The sequence below is a fragment of the Canis lupus genome, chromosome X (assembly GCF_003254725.2).
Source record: "Canis lupus dingo isolate Sandy chromosome X, ASM325472v2, whole genome shotgun sequence".
Taxonomy (NCBI): Eukaryota; Metazoa; Chordata; class Mammalia; order Carnivora; family Canidae; genus Canis; species Canis lupus.
Genome location: NC_064281.1, coordinates 92,005,868 through 92,026,641, shown reverse-complemented (window position 1 = coordinate 92,026,641; position 20,774 = coordinate 92,005,868). Strand labels below are relative to the sequence as shown.

The window sequence follows — 20,774 nt, the reverse complement described above, 5'->3', positions numbered from 1 at the left end:
TTGAGGAAAAATATTAAGCATATTTAAGGATGATGCTCCTAGGTGGGACAAACCAAATCAATGTGCTGAATGAATTGTGCCTCATTGTGGCTCCTTTAAGTGCCATGTCCTAAAGGATGTATGTAGTACATACACCACAAAGATTTATTTTTAAGATTGGTTTGAGAGAGAGCAGGTTTGCACACAGAGGGAGAAGTAGACTCCCCGCTGAGCAGGGAGCCAGATGCAGGGCTCCATCCCAGGACCCCCAGATCATGACCCAAGTGGAAGGCAGAGGCACCCCATGTAGAGACTTAATTTCATGTAGCCCCTACTCCAGACGACAGGTGAGAGTTTCTACAAAGTCACTGTTCTTGGCTCTTTCAAATGAGACAGGTTGCTTCCCCAGAAGGAAACAGTTTTGTTTAAACAAGATTGAGGATACTTGCACTCCCAAACTTTACACAAGAATCAAAATACCATTTTGTAATAGTTTGGTACTATTTGTTTTTAAGCTAGGGCTTCTTAAAGAGGTGGAATGTCAGGATCAACAAGTTAGAACTTGGTCTTTGTGGACACTGGTAAATACCCAGGTTTATCAACTCCCCCCAACACCATTTCATTCGCTTGATTGACCATACTAGATGCTGAAGGAACTTTGTTTTATTTAACAGTTTTACATTCTTGTTAAAACGTTAAAAAAAGAACAAAGCATGAACACTTATAACAAGAAGGTCCTCTCCAACAGTATCTACTCCTTTTTTTCCTCTCCCAGAGTGTGTATTTTCTTTTACCATGTTTATTTCAAGGGGGAAAGTGAGTAGATATGAGATTCCAATAAGTTAATACTAAAAGTTCATAGTGAGCTAAAATATACCTTGACTACAAAATTTTAAGGTTATTTTTATTTACAAGTTTTGAAAAATGTACATTTTTTTACATGGGTTACTTGTGCAAAGTTAGATTTAGAAGAGTGACAAATGCACAAAAGGTGACGATGGAACATTAGACAAAACATGTACAAGCCTCGTCCCACACTGCTACTTAAAGGTACTATCTAAAGTATAAATATCCAAAGAAAGATCACAAACGTGACTTTAAGGTTCTTATAATACTGAAAGGGAAGACGGAACTAAAGCATGCAGCATTAACTCAGGGTTTGAGGGATCCCTGGGTGGCACCGGTTTGGCGCCTGCCTTTGGCCCAGGGCGCGATCCTGGAGACCTGGGATTGAATCCCACGTCGGGCTCCCGGTGCATGGAGCCTGCTTCTCCCTCTGCCTATGTCTCTGCCTCTCTCTCTCTCTCTCTCTCTCTCTGTGTGACTATCATAAATTAAAAAAAAAAAAAAACTCGGTTTGAGTGGAAAATAGTTTGCCACAGATATGCTCCCTTCCTTGGGTTAAAACTCTAAAAAAAATGACGGGGTTTTATCTAGGGTAGCACTGCTCCTTTAAAAAGATTAAAGGATCTTCCACCTTCCCTAGCTTAAAAACTAATGATTGTTTTCCATTCCTCTGCTCCCACACCTCTTTAAAAAGCAAAAACCCAGACTTTAGAATTCTGAAACTTAGCACGGATGAGCCCAGTGAATATCTTGCAAGGAGAGGATGTGTCAGTTACAACAATTGCCGCGTTCCTTTGGCTGAGTCCTTTAACTTTTTCCTTCCCACCAGTAAAAACCACCTTGTAACTCGTATTGGTTAGATCTCAGTATAACAGCCTTTAAGCCTCCATTGCTCTTTCAGAATGGATAGTTTATGTGGATTTGTTTCCCTGTTTTCCGTAGGCCGTATTCCAAACATTCACTTCGAAATCCAACACAAGTGAAGGACCAGCCAGGGTGAAACACTTTAGCAATCATTTTGTTAAAAATAACATCCCGGTCATCAAGCTATGCATAAGCACCACTTGTATAACAATTCACTTGAAAAGCTTAGTGTAAAGTACAGTAATGCAATACTGCCCTAAAACTGGAGATGAGACACAACGGAAAGGGAATGAAGCAGTAGTAATTTTTGCACGTAACCCAGGTACAGTACATTTGATCTCATAGAGGGTGTTTTCTGATGTTCAAGGAGAGGGTAGAAGGGGTAGGAAAAGCTTGGCAAGGGAAGATGGAAACAGCACAACAGCTATTTTGCTTTTAATAAAGTAAATGTAATGACATTGAGGAATAAGAAGGTGACAAACACATCGATAGATATTTTTCTTATGACCAGCCTCTTCTTTAGCTGCACCCGTGTCAACAGTCGCGCCAGCTCTGTTCTACTATCGCAGAAACACGTTTCTCATATTCCCGCTTGTTCTCCTGGTAGAGCTGTGCAGCCTGGCTGTTTGCTGGACTATTGGGATTGGGTTCATCCAGTAGGGACTACAGAGACAATTTGTAAAAGGTCAGTTCATCCGTGCAAAAAAAAAAACCACACATATTCAAAACACTCAACTGAATTGTCCTCAGCAACAACTAAATGTACTCTCTTAGCATACTAACCTAGAGTAACATTAATCTGCTGGTAGCTAGGCAAATGCATGTTTTCTGGGGGCGTGGGTTAATGACCTGCCCTGTACCTTAATTTAGGACTTTCAGAAACAATTCAAGTGCTAATATAAAGATATCAAAGGCCATAGTTGGTGACATTAAGGAAAATTCACCTGTATGGATGTTAAAATGGAAGACACATCATAGGTTGGACTCCAACGGTTCTGAAGTATGTCCAGACATATACTACCATCTGCATAGACTAGGAGCATAGAAGTAGGTATGTTAAACGTAGTAACACCATTAAGATTTTTAACATCACAGTCAAGACAAACATAGTCAAGAACACTTTGCTTGTGAGGTTTAAAAAGATTCCTAAATTGCTTCTCAGTTATCTTCCTAAGAAGCAAAGTCCTAATTATTGCTAGTGAATTAATCAAAGAATGTCAAATACATTTTATATAAAACTAGAAGATACTTAGTGCTCTTTCTTCTGAGAAGACTGCTCTATTAACCAGGAAATAATACACATTTTCCAACAGGGTCCATCCAGACATGTGGGAAATTTTTTCCACTAAACTTGCAAACTCTATCTCCTATATGAAAGAATAAAATATAGCTCAGAGTTCAGAAGATCTCATTTTGCCATGAAGACAAAAATATCTGATATCCAAAAAAAATACTTTATTAGCCCGAATTTGAAAAGCAAGCTGTTTTAGGACTACCATTAGCCAAAAAGGCAGAATGTAAGTTACAATCACCTGCTGCTCTTCCAATATACTGTAGCCTTCAGCCACAGAATCTGATATTCAGTAGGTCTGGAGTGGGGCCAACGCATCTGTATTTTTAAAGTGTTCTGTGGGTAATTTTGATCTGCATCTAAAGTTGAAAACTATCGTTCTAAATAAATACATTGTTCTAAATGTTGTGAAAGCAGTCACACGACTACCCAATCCAGCCTGATGGTAAAAGGAAACATCAAGAGTGTTCTTATTTTGTGTAATAAGTAAATGATAAAGATCGTCAAAACCAGGAGGCTTGTAGACTTCAAGCAAAGGCAGAGAGTACCTTCACTGCTTCAGTTCTGGGACTAGAGATCAAGACAGCAACAGACCATCATGAACAAGTTATTTTCAGGAACAGCAAGATGCCTAAACAAATACTCAGGTACTATGGACAGATACAGAGGAAACATGGAACACCTCCTATAATTAACAGTGTAGTAGTTTAAAATACTGAATTAAAAGTTATACTTGCCATTTGGATGAAACATCTTAGAGACAAATCTAACCGTAGGTGGTTTATTTGGATATTCTTCAGTGAATTCTATTGTAAGCTTAAATGTTCCTGTAGTTAAAAAAGAAAGGTTTAAGAAACAGATTTATTGCTTTGTTCAGCAGTACTTTCTTTTTAATGCTACATGCCATTTTTTTAACCAGTACTAAATGAAATAATGCACAGATGCAGGGTAGAGAGGAAAGAGAGGCCAGGTAAGATCTCCAGGAACTGCTCTAAAAATAGACACATATTCTAAGAACCACCACCCAAGGAGATTTGTTTTTTGTTTTGTTTTGTTTTGCCATCATTCTCCCCCAAACTTAAATAGTCATCTTAAACTCAAAAGTACTGTCTGCAGGATAACTTTAGCCACGGTCCATTTGGAAGATATCCTTAAAATGACAAGTAACTAGAGCCAAAATTTGGCACTCTTCCCCTTGAAAGACTGAAAGACCTCAAAGGCCTATTTTAAGCAGCCGCCATCTTAAACTCTCCAGTGATTCTGACACAGGCTAGAGAGAACGAGAGTATAAAGGTTCCAAAATCAGTGCTAGAAATACAAATCGATAACCAAATTAGTTTCTTAAATGGAAGGGAATGAGTATAAAAGTGTTCACTGGCTCCTTTTCATATAATAGCAACTCTATAATGAAAACATAATTGTATGTATGCCAGGAAAAACTTTACACTCTCTCAAAAATCCTTAACTATGACTCATGAGCTACTTCACTATAAAGTCAACTCAATTATTCACACTAATGGAGGGAATTAGTGGCAGAAATAATTTAAAAATCACATTAGATTGCATTCATGTCTCCAGCAAATATATCTAATGCTGTTTGTTTAGGCTACTATTGAAATGAATTTATTTTCCTTGAATACATGTCAACTAAGGTGTAGCAGGAGGCCGTAAAGTGTACTAGGTTATAGATTTATTTATAAGGAATGAACAAACTTGATCTCATTCAAGAATTGTAGGGTGTTGTGATCTGGGGAGACTTTGCTTCAAAATATTTTTCAAATTTAAGTTTAATAAATCCAAGAAAAACAGTTGGACAATTTTTTCCTGACTGAAATCTCTTCAAGTAAACTTAAGGAATCACACTGTCTGACATAAAATGATAGATGTTCCACTATATTACTCTGGTTCATTTAATAATTTTATATTCTAATAAAATATACACTTCAGGTAAATTATATTTTGTTACTGGTTCCTTCAGAGTTGGCAATTTATTTCCTCCTTCCATTAATAGGTTTGTCACCAGTTAAGAAAAAAACTACATTTTACTGCTAGATCTGTTACATAAAAATACCAATGTCTGTTTCCTACTAAGAAACTCATAGGAAACAATTTGCTAACAAAGTTGCCTTTAGTATGAGGAACAGGTTTTCTAAAGTTTCCGAATTTAAAGTGCGACATATAGAGACTTAATCCTCAAATTACTGAACAAACATGCTATGGCCCATCAGAATATACTTCACCTTATTACCACCTGGTCATAAATCTTCCTACTTTGGAGGAAGAAATATTGGTTCTTCCTTTTCAGTACTATTGATATTATAATATACAGGAAAAAGTGGGAATGGGTGTTAGAGAGTTCAAAATTTTGAGCTCCCTGATGTATCTGAAGTATAAACACATCTGGTTCCATGTTGAAATCTGATTAAATTAGGTAAGAGATTGATCAAGGAACTGCTCTAAAATTGGGTGGATTTAATAGCACAAGGGTACTAGCTCCCAAGTACTTTAAATTAAGACCATTATCAAATATGATACCCAAAAGTGGTAAAGCAACACATAAGACAGGTGTTAAGTGGAAACAGCAGAGCATAGTGGGGAAGAGCACAAGCTTTGCAGTCAGACCTGGTCTCAATTCCTTGCTTTGTTACTTACTAGTTGTGAGACCTTGAGGAAGCCACTCAACTTGACTGAACCTCAAGTTCCTCATCTGTAAAATGGGGTTAATAATAGTACCCACCACATTACATTGGTGTGAGGCTTAAATGAGGGAAATATGCACAGTGACAAAAAATAAGTGCTCCATAAATATTGTAGATATAACAATCCCAAAATTTCACATCTCTAGACCCAACCGAAGGAGGCAAAACCCAACACCCAAACTTGTAAGAAACATACAATTGATGAATTTAAATATTAAATAGTACTTTCTTCCTGACCTACATCAAATGCTCACAGCTGAATTCAAGTTGAGTGTATATGTTGGTGGCTCTCAAAACCTTTGACTTGAACTTTCTGCCTGATACTTGCCCAGAAGTTCAACAAGGTGGTCACCTTGCTACCAAATAAGCTAATCAAGTCTTCTCAAAGAGCTTGTTTACTATCTTGAGAAAAGAAACAACCTGCTTATGTCTACTTAAATCTAAATTAGGACTGACCCCAAATCTTATTTCAAATATATATTTAAAAGGGGGATAGTTCATACTTTTAGCCACATTCAACAATCAGAACCTTTTAAAATACAACCCACAATGCAATTTCTGAGATCCAAAACAAATGTTAAGGAAATTAAAAGTCCTGGAATGTTATGCAGTTGAGACTAGATCTTATCCTCTGGATATTTAGGCTAGGCTTTAAAATAACTGAAAATTTCAGCCTCCCCATTGTTGTATCCAGTCTGTACTGATTTTGTTCATCTTCCCGAGGAGGCCTTCTTAAACCATCTATACAGAAGGACTGTGAAAATTACATGTGTTCAATGGTAGAGGTATGGCAATAAGGAGTGAAATGGTTACATTAGAGAGTTTGTGTCCTGCTAAAGACATTCACAAATCCCAATTTTGAAAATGCTGTGTTGGCCAAAGAAAATACCTGTGTTTTTCTGCCATTTGGCCACCAGTTTGTGACCCCAGAGGAGAAAACCAAGTACATGCACTTAAAAAAAATTCTTCTTTTTTGATGACTGGAAATTCTGATTTTTAAGTTAATACCCAAATACTCTTCACCATAGGATATATTTATCTCAAGAACACCCTCAGTGGATTTTAAGTGATTAACCTTTAAAAGACTTAAACCAAATTCTTAAGAATACAACTATTACAAAAAGCAAATACTGGGATACCTAGGTGGCTCAGTGGTTGTGTCTGCCTTTGGCTTGGGTTGTTATCCCGGGGTCCTGGGATCAAGTCCCGCATCAGGCTCCCTGTGGGGAGCCTGCTTTTCCCTCTGCCTGTGTCTCTGCCTGTCTCTCATGAATAAATAAAATCTTAAAAAAAAAAAAAACAAAAAGGAAATACTAGTATCTTACTGTGTGTAATCAACAATTTTTAGATGATGTGATGGAGAATACTTTATTCCATAGTTTTTGTATTCAGCATATCTTGATGAGGAAGCATTGCCCCCCCCAGTGTTTTTGTTTGGTAGTATTAAGTTCTTGGGAACATTTTCCTCTTACTTTAAGTGTGTGAAGTTAAATCAAAATACCTTCAAGAGTTCCTTTTCTTAAGTCTTCATCTTTAATTGGGGCCTGGCTGTTCCAGAAATGTCCCCCAGTTTACAAGGAAGCAGCAAAAGTAGTTTTGGGACTGCTGATTTACATAATACATTGGAAACAGCAAAATCAATTATGCCCCTTGTCTCTAACCAGTCTTTTCTAGTAAATGTCCTAATTGTCAATAAAGGGTATTAAAAAATAGTCAAAATATTTTTTGTAGCCACAGTTTGTGTTCTAGACACCTGAGGAAGCATCCACGGATAGCAGACTGCTCAACAGAATGAATCAAAATTGTCATTTAGCTGGAGTAGTTCCTTTCAGTAATGCCAGTATGGAGATACACCATCATCAAGAATAGAACCAGTGATGTCACTGGGGAAGATCCAGGTAGATAATGGATTCCTTAAGTACCTTCTCAATTCATACCACTTAAAACAAGTGAAGCACCCTTGAAATATTTAAGTAGCCAATCCTCCAGCAAAGTGATGTACTATTAATAAAGCTGTGCCCAGCAGAAAGCTGTCTGAGTAAAGTCAGGAGGGAAAAAAAAGCAGCCAATGAAAACAAAGCCTGCCAGAGCTAAAGCAAACACACAGTTAATCTGCACACAATGCTTAGGTATAATGAACTAGCACCAATCTAGTAGAGGAAAATTAAGTCAAGCTAGCTCTTGCCATGGATCAGTTCAAAAGATTTGCTGCAACAAAGTAGTATGCCTTTAGAATCACTCTCTTACTGTCATTTCTTTTTATTGCAGCACTGAAGAGCAGTGACATTTACTCAGGGGGCGGAGATAGAGAGGAGGCTAAAAGTATTCAGGTGACTGTCCATAGTCTCTTAGGGAAATCTGAGTATTGGAAACAAATTAGAGAAATGGTTGATACTGCCCTCCCTCATCACACTTTGTGGACTGGTAGCATCAAAAAGAAATCCAAAAAAAAAAAAAAAAAAAAGCAATCCAACTCAGCACTATAAAGTATATACTTAGTAGCTTGCAGAATGTTTTTGTTCCCACCTTCAAACTGAGTTCTGTGCATGCGTGTGTGTGTGTGTGTGTATCAAGTACTAAATAAGTAAAGGAAGATGGTCATTGCAAAAATTAACAGAAAGATCCTTTTCTTTTTTAAATACCTCAAATATTAAAAATGTCGATCAGTAGTTCAAATACTTTTAATCGTGTTTTAAATGTATTAAGCTTTTCAAAAAACGACTACACAAGCATGCACACAATTGAATGCAAATAAAACTATATCAATGTCAGTTTCCTGGCTGTGATATTTTTGTCACATTTTGTCCTGAATGACAGTCATTCAAGATGTTAACAAAGGGGTGGGAGAATGGGTGAAAGGTATACAAGGTCTCTATTATTATCATTATTAGTAGTAGTAATTTTAACTGCAGGTGAATCTAGAATTATCTCAAACAGTTAAAAAAAAAACAAAACAAAAAGCAACTAACATGTTTTTAAAAGTCAAGCCTAAATCCCTTAAAAATCCTGTATCTACAGGTACACATAGTACCTCCAAGTAGGTTGCACACTCGTCAAGAGAGTACATTAAGGCTCCCCTCAATTCCAAAGCTGCTTTGAGAATACTGACCATAAAGTCTTGATAAAAGCACACCAAAAACTCTTTTAAAAATAAGAAACAACATAATATTCAAACTGGCCATTAAAGGTGCCATTAAAGACCATCTTAGAGCAGTAGGCTGACAGGCATTCAATGCCAGATGGTAGAAACTGGACAGTTCTGTGCAAGGGATTCATGCACTCATCCAAGAAACACATACCAAGCAGCTGCTGAACACAGTTCCTGCCCTTGTGGCAGAATTCTGAACTAGGGGGTCTCTGTGTCTATCAGCAAGTGATCGGGTTGATACTAAGTCAGTTTCCTGATAGGGGGCCAAATTTAGCAGGTTCACAGCCCAAACCCCAAAAATCCTTAACATCAATCTATGATGCTCCTCTTAAAAAGTGATTGCCTTACCCGGGTTGGGGTATTTTTTTTTCTTTCTTTCTTTTTCTTTCTTTCTTTCTTTCTTTTTTTTTTTTTTTAGCAAGCAAAAAGCAAGAAAAAAGGTGCAGTTCTAGTCAAGCGGACAATGGCCAGAACAACCTGCCACACTCGGGATTCCACTCAAGCCTTTAGCAGGCAGAGGCTAGGGAGAAGCGGGCTCTTAAGTAGGAGGCACTTCCAGCATGACTGGGAACCCCTTCCCCCAGATGATCAGGCTCCTGAAAGGTGGGTAAAGAAACTCTCTTACCATCCTCAAACGGGGTCCCTTCAGGCCTGCAACACAGAGAAAAACAGTCAGTTCCCGCTTAAGGGGCTCCCTTCTCCCTTAAGAGGTTCACCTTAAGAGAGGGCTATTCCCAGCTCCGCCAACTCCACCTCAGGTAAAGCGCCGCTTCCTGGGGCAGGAAGCCACCACAGAGAGAGGTTTCGGGCTCGGCAACCGGGCGCAGGCCGCCGCGCCTAACCGCCACCACTCCCCGCTCCGCCCCCCTCAGAACCCCAAACGGTTCCCCTGGCAGCGGGAACTGAGCTAATCGAGGCACAGGCTCCGGGGAGGCGCCTAGGCCCAGCCGGACCCAAACATTTCCCCTCTCACCCTCCGTCCCCGCCGGGGGCCGGTGCCCTCGGGCAGGCTGGGCCAGCTCGAGTCCCTCACCCGTCGCCACCTCCCGGAACGCAGACTCACCCAAAAATGACCGCGTTCCAAACCATTATGTTGTTCTCGGACGGAGCCCCGCTGACTCCAGCCGGAGGATCCTCCTGCAACCTTCAGGGAAACAGACAGGGGCTCCGCAATCCGGCACTCGCGTCCGCTCCGGGCCGCCCCCCGCCCCCGGCCCGCCTCGGGACCCGCCCTGTGCCCCGCCTGGCAGCCCCCGGCCTCGCCTCAGCGCTCCCCGGCGCGTTACCTCTTGAAGTCCCGCATGAGGCGCCGCCGAGCCGGGGTGGACATATCTCTAGCGGGGTCAGGGGTGGGGCATACACCGAGGTCTCGGGTCCCTGCGGACGCTGAGGAGGCCGAGGAGGCTGGAGGAGCCGAAGCGGCCGCCGAGGAAGCGCCCAGAGGAACGGCACTGCCCCTCCGAAGTCGAGGGTCGGTCTGGCGCCGGCTAAGCACCACCCCGGAGTAGACGGGGGCTGAACCAACCTGGAAGGAGAGGGGGGGTGGAACGCCTAACGCCGGACAGGCCGTACCAAGACAGGGCGGGGGGGGGTGGCAAGGAAAGTTGCTTAGGTCATTAAACCCCGGCGGGAGGCGGGGAGCGCCGGGCGCGTGCGGGAGTGAAGCGAGCTGCCGGCTGCGCGTCAGCCTGGAATTCGCTAGCAATTAGTGGTGGAAGGGGGTCCTTCTTCACCCGCCCGGGCCAAGCCGAACCCTGAGGAAGCTTTCTTCTCTTTTTCTATCTTTTTTTTTTTTTTAAAGATCAGATCACTTATTACAGTGCGCACTGTGGCTGGGGGCGGGAGGGAGGGTGGGTAGAGAAGAAGGTTGGAAGTCCCCAAGGAGAAGGGAGGCGAGAGTAGGTGGAGGCAAATCTGGCTCTCGGAAAGCGGGAACTCTGGGGACACGGGAGGCTGGGGAGGAGGGTGTGTGACTGGTTCAAACCGCTGAAAATCAAAAGAATAAATCGGCCACGGCTCTGAAAGGGAGCTGTGGGTCCCTTGTCTGGGAGATGAATGTACGGGATTCCGGTCCTAATGTTTTAGGCCAATGATCACCCCAAAGCAAAAATAAAATAGTGGGGTGTGTGTGTGTGTGTGTGTCCTGGGGGAGGGAATGTGAACTCAAGGCAAGCAGAATGAGGTTTTCGCTCTGGGCACTCACAATTTGGCTCTGGAACCACATTTTCCCCTTGGCAGTTCAACAAGCCAAGCGGCTACTATATATTCAGAAGAGTCCAAGGTATGAGAATATCCGACTGCGGAGAATTGGAAGGGCAGAGAGTCTGAAGTAAAAGTAACGGTAAGATGCACGTGAAAAAGCTGCAGGCTGCAGAGAGGAGTCACAGTTAGTATGTGGACCTGCAAAAGCAATAACAGTTTTAAAGAATAGTTTGTAAAGGTAAACCCAAAATAACTTAGAAGGTAGGCAAAACACTCATTTTAAAGAATTTCTGAAAACATGAGAAAGGTGAGTTTCGGTTACATCCGGGAGAGTTTGGAATTCCAAGCTAATGGATTCCTTAGAAGGTGGCTGCACATAATTAGAGCCAGTGCTAGTCACAGATGGGTCCCAGGAGAGCAGCTGGGAGACACTTGAAGTAGTCCAGGTGAGAAACACTGAGCCAGGCAGTGACAACAAAAATAGAGCAGAGGCGGTGAATGGAGAGGACTCAGCGACAGATTGAACTTGGGGTCCAGAGGGAGGAGGGAATCAGCAAAGGCTTGAGTTCTAAGTCCCCAAAGTAAACTGGGGCTTTGAAGGTGCCATGAACAGAGTGGGGAACATGGTGGGGAGGGACAGTTTCAGGACTTACTGAGTTCATGGGACTAGTGAGGCATCTGAGCAAAGACATCCGTAAAATAGCAGATGTGCAGAAATTTGTTTCTGAGGCGGGAGACACTTGACAATGGTAATGATTCTAGCTGCTGCTTAACAGCAGGTACTTTGATGGGCAAGGATTTATATCTCCCATTGACACCAACTTTCCCCTAACAACATTCACACTGTGACTGTGGTGGGCAGGGGGTACAAAAATGAGTTGAAAATCTCCTTTTCCTCTCATCTCGTAATTGGCAGGCAACTGATACACACACAGGTAATCTACAAAAGCAAGTGCATTTGTTTTCATTTGCTATTTAACAGATTACCACAGGCTGTTGGCCAAATTCAGTTCCTTGCAGTTGTAAGGACTGAGGCCCCCATTTGCTCACTGGCTGCCAGCCAGGGACCATTCTCAGCTCTCAGAGGTCACCCACATCCCTTGCCACTTGGCCTGTTCCATTTTCAAGTCAGCACCAGAGAACTTCTCTCCTGCCAATGCCCCCTCACACTTGGAGTCTCAAGAAGAGCCCCAGTTCACTTTAAGGGCTTATCTCATCAGGTCCGGCCCACCCTGGGTAATCCCCTTACCTTTCTATCGTCTGATTTGGGACCTTAAACACATCTGCAAAATTCCCTCACAGAGAACCTAGGTTAGTGTTTGATTGAATAACTGGAAGAAGGTGTGTGGACATCAGTGGCCAGGGATCTTCAAATTCTGCCTGCCAGAGCAGCAGCGTGTGCATCTGCAAATGCCAAGGGGCCACACAGCAGGGGAAACCCTCAGTCTGATGAGATTAGAACAAGCTTCCTGGAATGGGTCTGTTTCAGTTTTCTTTCAAAAGAGGTGATAGCAGGGAGAGACTTCCTGGGAGAGAAGTCAAACAGTTTCTATCAGTGCAACAGAATGAAAGAGTACATGGAGCTCAAGCGTTTTCTGGGGTTATTGCGCAGACTAGCAGGCCTAATGGGGTGGGGGTGGGGGATGCTGAGACCTCTGCTTGCAGAAATGAGGGCGACTGAAGTTGGTTAAATGCCCTCAAATGAAAGGATGACAGGGCTTTAGGTTTCATAGACAGCTTTAATAAATATATTTTATTTATTCATGAGAGACACACAGGCAGAGACAGAGGCTGAGGGAGAAGCAGGCTCCATGCAGGGAGCCCCATGTGGGACTCATCCTAGGACCCCAGGATCACGGCCTAACTGAAGGCAGACACCAAACCACTGAGTCACCTAGGTGTCCCTATAGACAGCTTTTATAGGTTTTCTAGGTCTAGTTTGTATAGGTGCTGAAATGCCGTGTATATAACGTACTGGAGAGCAGGGAAGGACTGGAAGCGGAGGCTCTTCTGCCACTGGGAGTAAATGTCTGAAACTAATTGAAGGCCAGAGATGTATCTGAGTTTGCTGTAGGTTTGTTTATCTTCTGAAATTCCTTTGCTTTAGCTAATGAGTAGCTCTTGGACTGTCTAATTAAGAAAACTCGAGGATGTGAACCGAAGCACTTTGGAAGCCCCATGACACCAAGGGATGGGGAGAGCACTCCCTGGCTGCACAGCAGAATTGCATTGCAGAAATACTGTACCCCCACATTCCTCACCAGAGACAGGGTTGTCATAGCAAGCAGCAACACAGAAGATTGTTCTCTAGCACAGATGATTATCAGGCTAGAACATGCTAACTATAGCATAGTTGGCCAAGCATTCCTTCCATCCCCTTTTCACCTTGACATCTTTTTTTTTTAAAGATTTTATTTATTTGAGAGAGAAACAGAAAGAGCACGAGGTGTGTGTGTGTGTGGGGGGGGGGTGGAGGTGGCGGCAAAGGGAGAAGTAGAAGGAGAACCTGAGCGGGAAGTCGGACACAAGGCTCGCAAACCCAGGACCCTGAGATCAGGGCCTGACTGAAGGCAGCCGCTTAGAAGACTGAGACATCCAGGCACCCTCACCTTGACATCTTGAAGAAATACCCTCTTCACAACCAACCACCACTCTCCTCCCCAAAAGCAGAGGTCAAGAATAGAAGCCCTTTTCAAATGAAAGAAAAGTGTGTTAGCATTGCAGCTGCCAGGAAGATAAAAAGTTCCGGGGCAGCCTGGGCAGCTCAGAGGTTTGGCGCCGCCTTCAGCCCTGGACCTGATCCTGGGGTCCCGGGATCGAGTCCTGCATCGAGCTCCCTGCATGGAGCCTGCTTCTCCCTCTGCCTGTGTCTCTGCCTCTCTCTGTGTGTGTATGTGTCTCTCATGAATGAAATCTTTTTTTTTTAAAGTTCCAAACCATCCATAGGCGAGGACTTGAGAATTTTCACAAAAGGGAGGACCATGAGGTACAGGATATATAACTAGGGAGATTGTGGAATTTCATTCATGAAGCTTTCAAAATGCAGACTGGACTGTGATTTTCCTGAACTATTTTGGGTCAGGGAGAGAGAGCCTGAATAAACTATCATTTCCTGCTTTATGAGGCTGTGAGTTCATATTTCTGTTAGCCAGAGAAGGCAAGGAATTTTATTTTCCTATAGTTCCCACTTCCATCTAACATTTAATACAGCAACTATGAAACAACAGAATATAAAAATCAAAAAGTCTTTCTTGACTCCATTAACCTCAGAAGACAAGTCAAGAGAATTGCTTATAGGAAACGACAGTTGTCACAGTGTGTATTCTTGGCAGTAAAAGTAGCAGTATGCTGTCCATCCATAGACCCTAGGACATAAAGAGAGAAAGAGGGAGAGAGAGAGGAGAGAGAAATAGTGAAGTTTAGAGAAATGAGGAAATTAGAGCCATGAACATAGACTTTCACTATCTGCTAAATTGCAGAATCAGAAAAGTCATGGCATGGTAAGCTGAATAATGCACCCCTTCCCCAAGGTCTTCTTGTCCTCATCTCTGGAATTTGTGGATATTACCTTATATGGCAAAAGGGACTTTGCAGATGTGGTTAAATTAAGAATCTCGAGATAGGGAGATTATTCAGGATAAAAACCAGTGGGCCTGATGTAATCACACGAGTCCTTATAAGAGGGAAGAAAGTCTGAATTCAGAGAGAAGGCCATGTGACTATGAAAGCAGAGATGGGAGTGATACAGCCACCAGCAAAGGAGCCAAGGGACACCGGTAGCTTCTAGATGCTGCAAGAGGCAAAAGTGGGTTTTCCCCTAGAGCTTCTAGGAGCAACCAGTCCCGCTGACCTCTTGACTTTAGGCCAGTGAGATTGATTTCAGACTTCTGATCTCCAGAGCTATAAGATAATACATTCGTGTTTTCTTAAGTCACTAAGTTTGTGGTACCTTGTTACAGCAGCAGTAGGAAACTAATATACATTGTTTTGATATTGGGTATAGGAATTCAAACTGGCCACATCCACCAACAAACTACAACCAAATCTAGCCCGCCATCGTTTATCCTAGGGCTTGCCAGCCAAAAGTGATTTTCTATATTTTTAAATGGTTGCAAAAATCAAAAGAATATTTAATAATATTTCAGTACACATAAGGATAACATGAAATTCAGATCTTCAACGTCCATAAATAAAGTTTCATCAGGACACAACCATGCTATTTCAGTTGTGTGTTGTCTGTGACGGCTTTTGTATTCCTATAGCAGAGTTGAGGAGCTGTATCAGAGACTGTATGTGGCATAGTCATCACCTCACACTGTTGGTGGGTGTACCATACATCACAGTGATGCAATTATAACTCAACAGCATTTTGAATGCCACATGTATCATGGTATTATGGCATTTTTTATTACCCATGCATAACCTATCATGTCAAAAAAAATAAAAGTGGATTTTGAATGTCATGCTTTTAAGGCACAGTGGAATGTAGATTATGTGGTTATCACATTAGATGTCAAAGCACCATGTTTATTACACAATGACCCTGTAGTGTTGCTAAAAGAATACGGTACACAACAACATTACCAAAATAAGTGCTCATTGCAATGTTCCTAACTCCAAGGAAAGCAATGGTTAGAAAAACTAGAAAGTTTAAAATGGAATATCTTATCATAGCAAAATTCTTCACAGAAATAAAAAAAAAAATGAAAATGAAGCTGCAGCCACAGTAATTTTCTGAGTGGCTCATTTGTGAGCTGAGCAAGGAAAACCATTTACTGATGATGAGTTAATTAAGTCACATTTGATTGCAGAAGCCAAAGAAATGTGTCCAGGGAAAATAAACTTTTCAAAGACTATTAGCCTTTAGGCAAGAAGACTGGCTCAAAGAGTTGAGGACATTGGAAGCAACACCAACAGTCATTAAAAAAAAACAAAACAAAACCAGGGCAGGGGCACCCTGGTGGTGCAGTCGGTTTAGCCACTGACTCTTGGTTTCAGCTCAAGCCCTGATCTCAGAGTCATGAGATAGAGCTCCAAGTCGGGCTCTGTGCAGAGTGCCCAGTCTGCTTAGGTTTCTCTTTCCCTCTCTCTGCACACCCCCTTTTCTCAAATAAATAAATAAATCTTAAAAAGAAAACAGTGCAATTTCAAGTTATTTTCCTCGGCTCTCAATGAGATGACAGATGTTACCAATACAGTTGTTGTACTTTGCTCAAAAAGTCAATGCTGAATTTAGTGATGGAAAAATTGGCCCGTGTGGATAGTCTGTGTGGAATAACTCAGCTAAGAATATTTCCTTTTAGGGATCCCTGGGTGGCGCAGCGGTTTGGCTCCTGCCTTTGGCCCAAGGCGCGATCTTGGAGACCCGGGATCGAATCCCACGTCAGGCTCCCGGTGCATGGAGCCTGCTTCTCCCTCTGCCTGTGTCTCTGCCTCTCTCTCTCTCTCTGTGTGTGACTGTCATAAATAAATAAAAAAAAAAGAATATTTCCTTTTAAGATTTTATGTATTTATTTGAGAGGGAGAGAGACACAGAGCATGCACAGAAGTAGGGAGACAGAGAAGCAGAGTCCTCACTGAGCAGAGAGCCCAAGATGGACTTGATCATGACCTGAGGCTAGTGCAGATGCTCAACCAGCTGAGCCACCCAGGCACCCCAGATGAGAATATTTTCAGAGAAGTCAAGAAAATACTAATTCACTAAACCTAAAGTAGAATCTGCTAAGATGTGTTACAAATATGTATGGAGGAGAACAAGGCTTAGGCAAATGTACAAAGCTTGTGAAAATGTGAGTTTTTTAAAGCCTCTGGTTATTCGTTGTATTATTAAACTGTATTTTTGCAGGAAAATATTTGAGTCTCTCTTGTCTATTTCAAGCATTAGTGTCAACACTTCATTTACTCAGGGGCTAAACCACTGTTAATTACACAAGTTTTTGTCAGAAATAGAAGCAGAAGATTCTGACTTGCTCAACCAACAGTTCAGTAGGTAAGCGAAGTTTTTCTGAGTTAAAAGAAATTTTTTTTGAGCTTAGGGCTGAGCTTGAAAATTTTCTGAATGAGGGGATCCCTGGGTGGCTCAGTGGTTGGGCATCTGCCTTTGGTTCAGGGCATGATCCTGAAGTCCCAGGATCGAGTCCCACTCTGGGCTCCCTGAATGGAGCCTGCTTCTCCCTCTGCCTGTGTTTCTGCCTCTCTCTCAGTGTGTCTCTCATGAATAAATAAGCTAAAATCTAAAAAAAAAAATTTCTGGGATCCCTGGGTGGCGCAGTGGTTTGGCGCCTGCCTTTGGCCCAGGGCGCGATCCTGGAGACCCGGGATCGAATCTCACGTCGGGCTCCCGGTGCATGGAGCCTGCTTCTCCTTCTGCCTGTGTCTCTGCCCCTCTCTCTCTCTCTCTCTCTCTCTCTGTGTGTGTGTGTGTGACTATCATAAATAAAGAAAGAAAATTAAAAAAAAATTTCTGAATGAGAAGAATCACCCGCAACCACTATTATTGAACACTGGATGGTTTTTTAAATTAACTTTTGCTGTAGACTTAATGTTACTTAATACACTTAAACTCAAATTACAAGGCAAAACACTGCTTATATGCGAAACTTACATTTCAGTAAAGTCATTTCAATGACAATTAACATTGTTTGAATCACAAGTAATGTCATTAATCTCTTCCTGTACTGTCAAAAATGAAAACAAAAATCAAGATTTGCATTCCCACACCAATCTACAATGAATATATTTTCTGAGCTCAAATTACAGTTCCAGTGTTTTTCGGAACTTGATGCAAAGTGCAAAAGAAGTTTCTGTATTTAAGAATCAATTTCACTGTGCATTTTAGGAGCTTCCACCTAAATTTCAATTGGAAGTGATTATTCTTTTAGCAATGTAATGACATGCTAAAAGGCAAATATCAAGAGAAGAATGTAATTGAATTCCGTAAAAGCCTTCTAAAAGATGAATATGCTCAATTAAAATCAGGTATTTGGTATCAGTATTTGGCAGTACTTATCTGTGTTAAAAAATTTTTCAAAGATGAAATACATAAAATCTCATTACAGATAAGTATTAACAGATGGATATTTGCAACTGATTTATTAAGTCCTTTATTATTAACAGGTGCTGGGGCGCCTGGACGGCACAGTCGGTTCAGCATCTAACTCTTGGTTTCGGTTCAGGCCATGATCTCAGGGTCATGACATCGAGCCCTGCTTTGGGTTTCACATTTAGCGCAGTGTCTGCTGAAGACTCTCTCCATCTCCCTTTGTCCCTGCCCTCTAAAAAAAAAAAAACAAATCTTTTAAAAAAAGACCTTCATTAACAGGTGCTTTCATTTTATTGGCTCTTGTAAAAAGTTGTAAACTTTTATTAGAAATTAAAAATGAGGGATCCCTGGGTGGCACAGCGGTTTAGTGCCTGCCTTTGGCCCAGGGCGCGATCCTGGAGACCCGGGATCGAATCCCACATCGGGCTCCTGGTGCATGGAGCCTGCTTCTCCCTCTGCCTATGTCTCTGCCTCTCTCTCTCTCTGTGTGACTATCATAAATAAATAAAAATTAAAAAAAATTAAAAATGAGGTTCTTAGGGGATGCCTGGGTGGCTCAGCAGTTGAGCATCTGCCTTTGGCTCAGAGCGTGATCCTGGAGTTCCGGGATATAAATATAAGTTATAAGTTCCACTTATATGCAGAATCAAAGCATGTTGTTGCAAATGATAAGCTCTCCTCCTTTCTATGCTTGAGTAATATTCCATTGTGTTTGTGTGTGCGTGTGTGTACCACATTTCTTTTATATTTTATTTAATTCGTATTCATTTGAGGTCTAGCAAATGGCTTTAAATTCCCCTTGGTTTACATTTTGTCTATCTTAAACCCTACATTTCTTCTAGCCAAACTGTCAATTTTTAGTTGCAAGCTCCTGCTGCCTTCAGTAAGTTCTCTGTTAAAAATTCACTATTTGAAAAAAAAAATTCACTATTTGGTGTCTTCATTTGGATTTTTGAAGTTATCTAATGGACTCTATCTCAGTGTCCTTATTCTGGATTGCTTCAGGCAATGTCCTCCACAAAGAATGTTCTGGGAATTTCTGGGTTGGGAAAGGAAGAGTGGAAGATGTCCACTTATGGCTGTGGCAAACAGGATCATTAAGATGCCTCTGTTTGCCAATCATTTACATGAATTAGTATTCACAATATATAGCTCTTACAATTCAACAATCAAATGACAGCCCATTTGAAAATGGGCAAAGGATTTGAATAGACATTTCTCCAAAGATACATAAGTGACCAATCAGCATGTGAAAAGGTGCTCAACATGAGCCAGCAGGGAAAGGAAAAACCACAGTGAGATATCACTTCACACTCACCAGAATGGTTATGATCAAAAAGACAAAAATAATTATTGGTGAGGCTGTAAAGAAATCAGACCTCTCCCCCATATATATTCTGGTGGGGATGTAAAATGATAGAGATGCTTTGGAAAACATTCTTGGCAGTTCTTCAAAACGTCAAACAAAGTTACCACATAACTCAGCAATTCCACTCCTAAGTATGCAACAGAGAGAACTAACAACATATGCCCTCACAAAAACTTGTCCGCTGATGTTCACAGTAGCATTGATCATTATATCCAAAAAGTGGGAACAGCCCAAATGTCCATTAACTGATGAATAAACAAAATGTGGGGGCAGCCTGGGTGGATCAGCGGTTTAGCGCCACCTTCAGCTCAGGGCCTGATCCCGGAGCCCCAGGCTCGAGTCCCACATCGGGCTCCCTGCAAGGAGCCTGCTTCTCCCTCTGCCTGTGTCTCAACCTCTCTGTGTCTCATGAATAAATAAATAATAATAAAATCTTAAAAAAATAAGCAAAATGTGAGATAGCCATGAAAAAGAATGAAGTTCCTTTTTATTGATTCATTACTATTTTTTTACCCATTCACACTACAACATGGACAAACCTTGAAAACATTATGCTAAGAAGCCAGACACCAAATGGCACATTCTATATGATTTCATTCGAATGAAATGTCCAGAAGAGGCAACTCCATAGAGATGAAAAGTAGATTATTGATTGCCAGGGGCTGGGAAAAAGTGGGCAGTGACTGTTAACTATATGGGATTTCTTTTGGGGATGATGAAAATGTTCTGGAATTTTTTTTTGAAGATTTTATTTACTTATTCATGAAAGACACAAAGAGAGACACAGGCAGAGGGAGAAGCAGGCTCCATACAGGGAGCCCGACACCGGACTCGATCCCGGAACCCCGGGATCACACCCTGGGCTGAAGGCAGACACTCAACCGCTGAGCCACCAGGGCTGCCCAATGTTCTAGAATTAGATAGTGGTGATGGTCCCACAACTTTGTGAATATACTAAAAACCATGGCATTATACCCTTTTAAGGATGAACTTCATGTTATATGAATTCTACCTCAAGTTTAAAAATACCTCTACTTCATCAGGGACTCATCCAGAATACAGCCATTAAAATCAAAATCATATTTAGAGGCACACCTAAAACGTGTATTATGCCTATAACGTGTAAATGCAGTTCTTTGTTCTACCTGGTTTTATGTGTCTGCATATACGTACGTGTACAGAAATACACGTGAATAATTGAAGTAGTACTAAGGGCGTCCCAAGTAAAGCCGTCCCAGCTAACTCAGGCCAAAGCAAAGGAGGTTCTGAGAGGCTGAGGACCCCCCCGCGCATCCCGGCCTAATGGTACTGCCCGGAAGTCCCCCGGACTCCTA

The 20,774-nt window shown here is 41.8% G+C and overlaps 1 protein-coding gene across 1 annotated transcript; it reads right to left on the bottom strand.

Moving 5' to 3' along the window:
* Positions 1–627: 627 nt before the first annotated feature.
* Positions 628–10,378, bottom strand: UBE2A (ubiquitin conjugating enzyme E2 A). Its single transcript, XM_025431377.3, has 6 exons — positions 10,114–10,378; positions 9,891–9,971; positions 9,453–9,478; positions 3,718–3,807; positions 2,634–2,722; positions 628–2,352 (listed from the first exon to the last, which is right to left on the bottom strand). Exons 1-6 carry the CDS (start codon positions 10,155–10,157, stop codon positions 2,224–2,226), a joined length of 459 nt encoding a protein of 152 aa, XP_025287162.1. The 5' UTR covers positions 10,158–10,378; the 3' UTR covers positions 628–2,223.
* Positions 10,379–20,774: the final 10,396 nt, after the last annotated feature.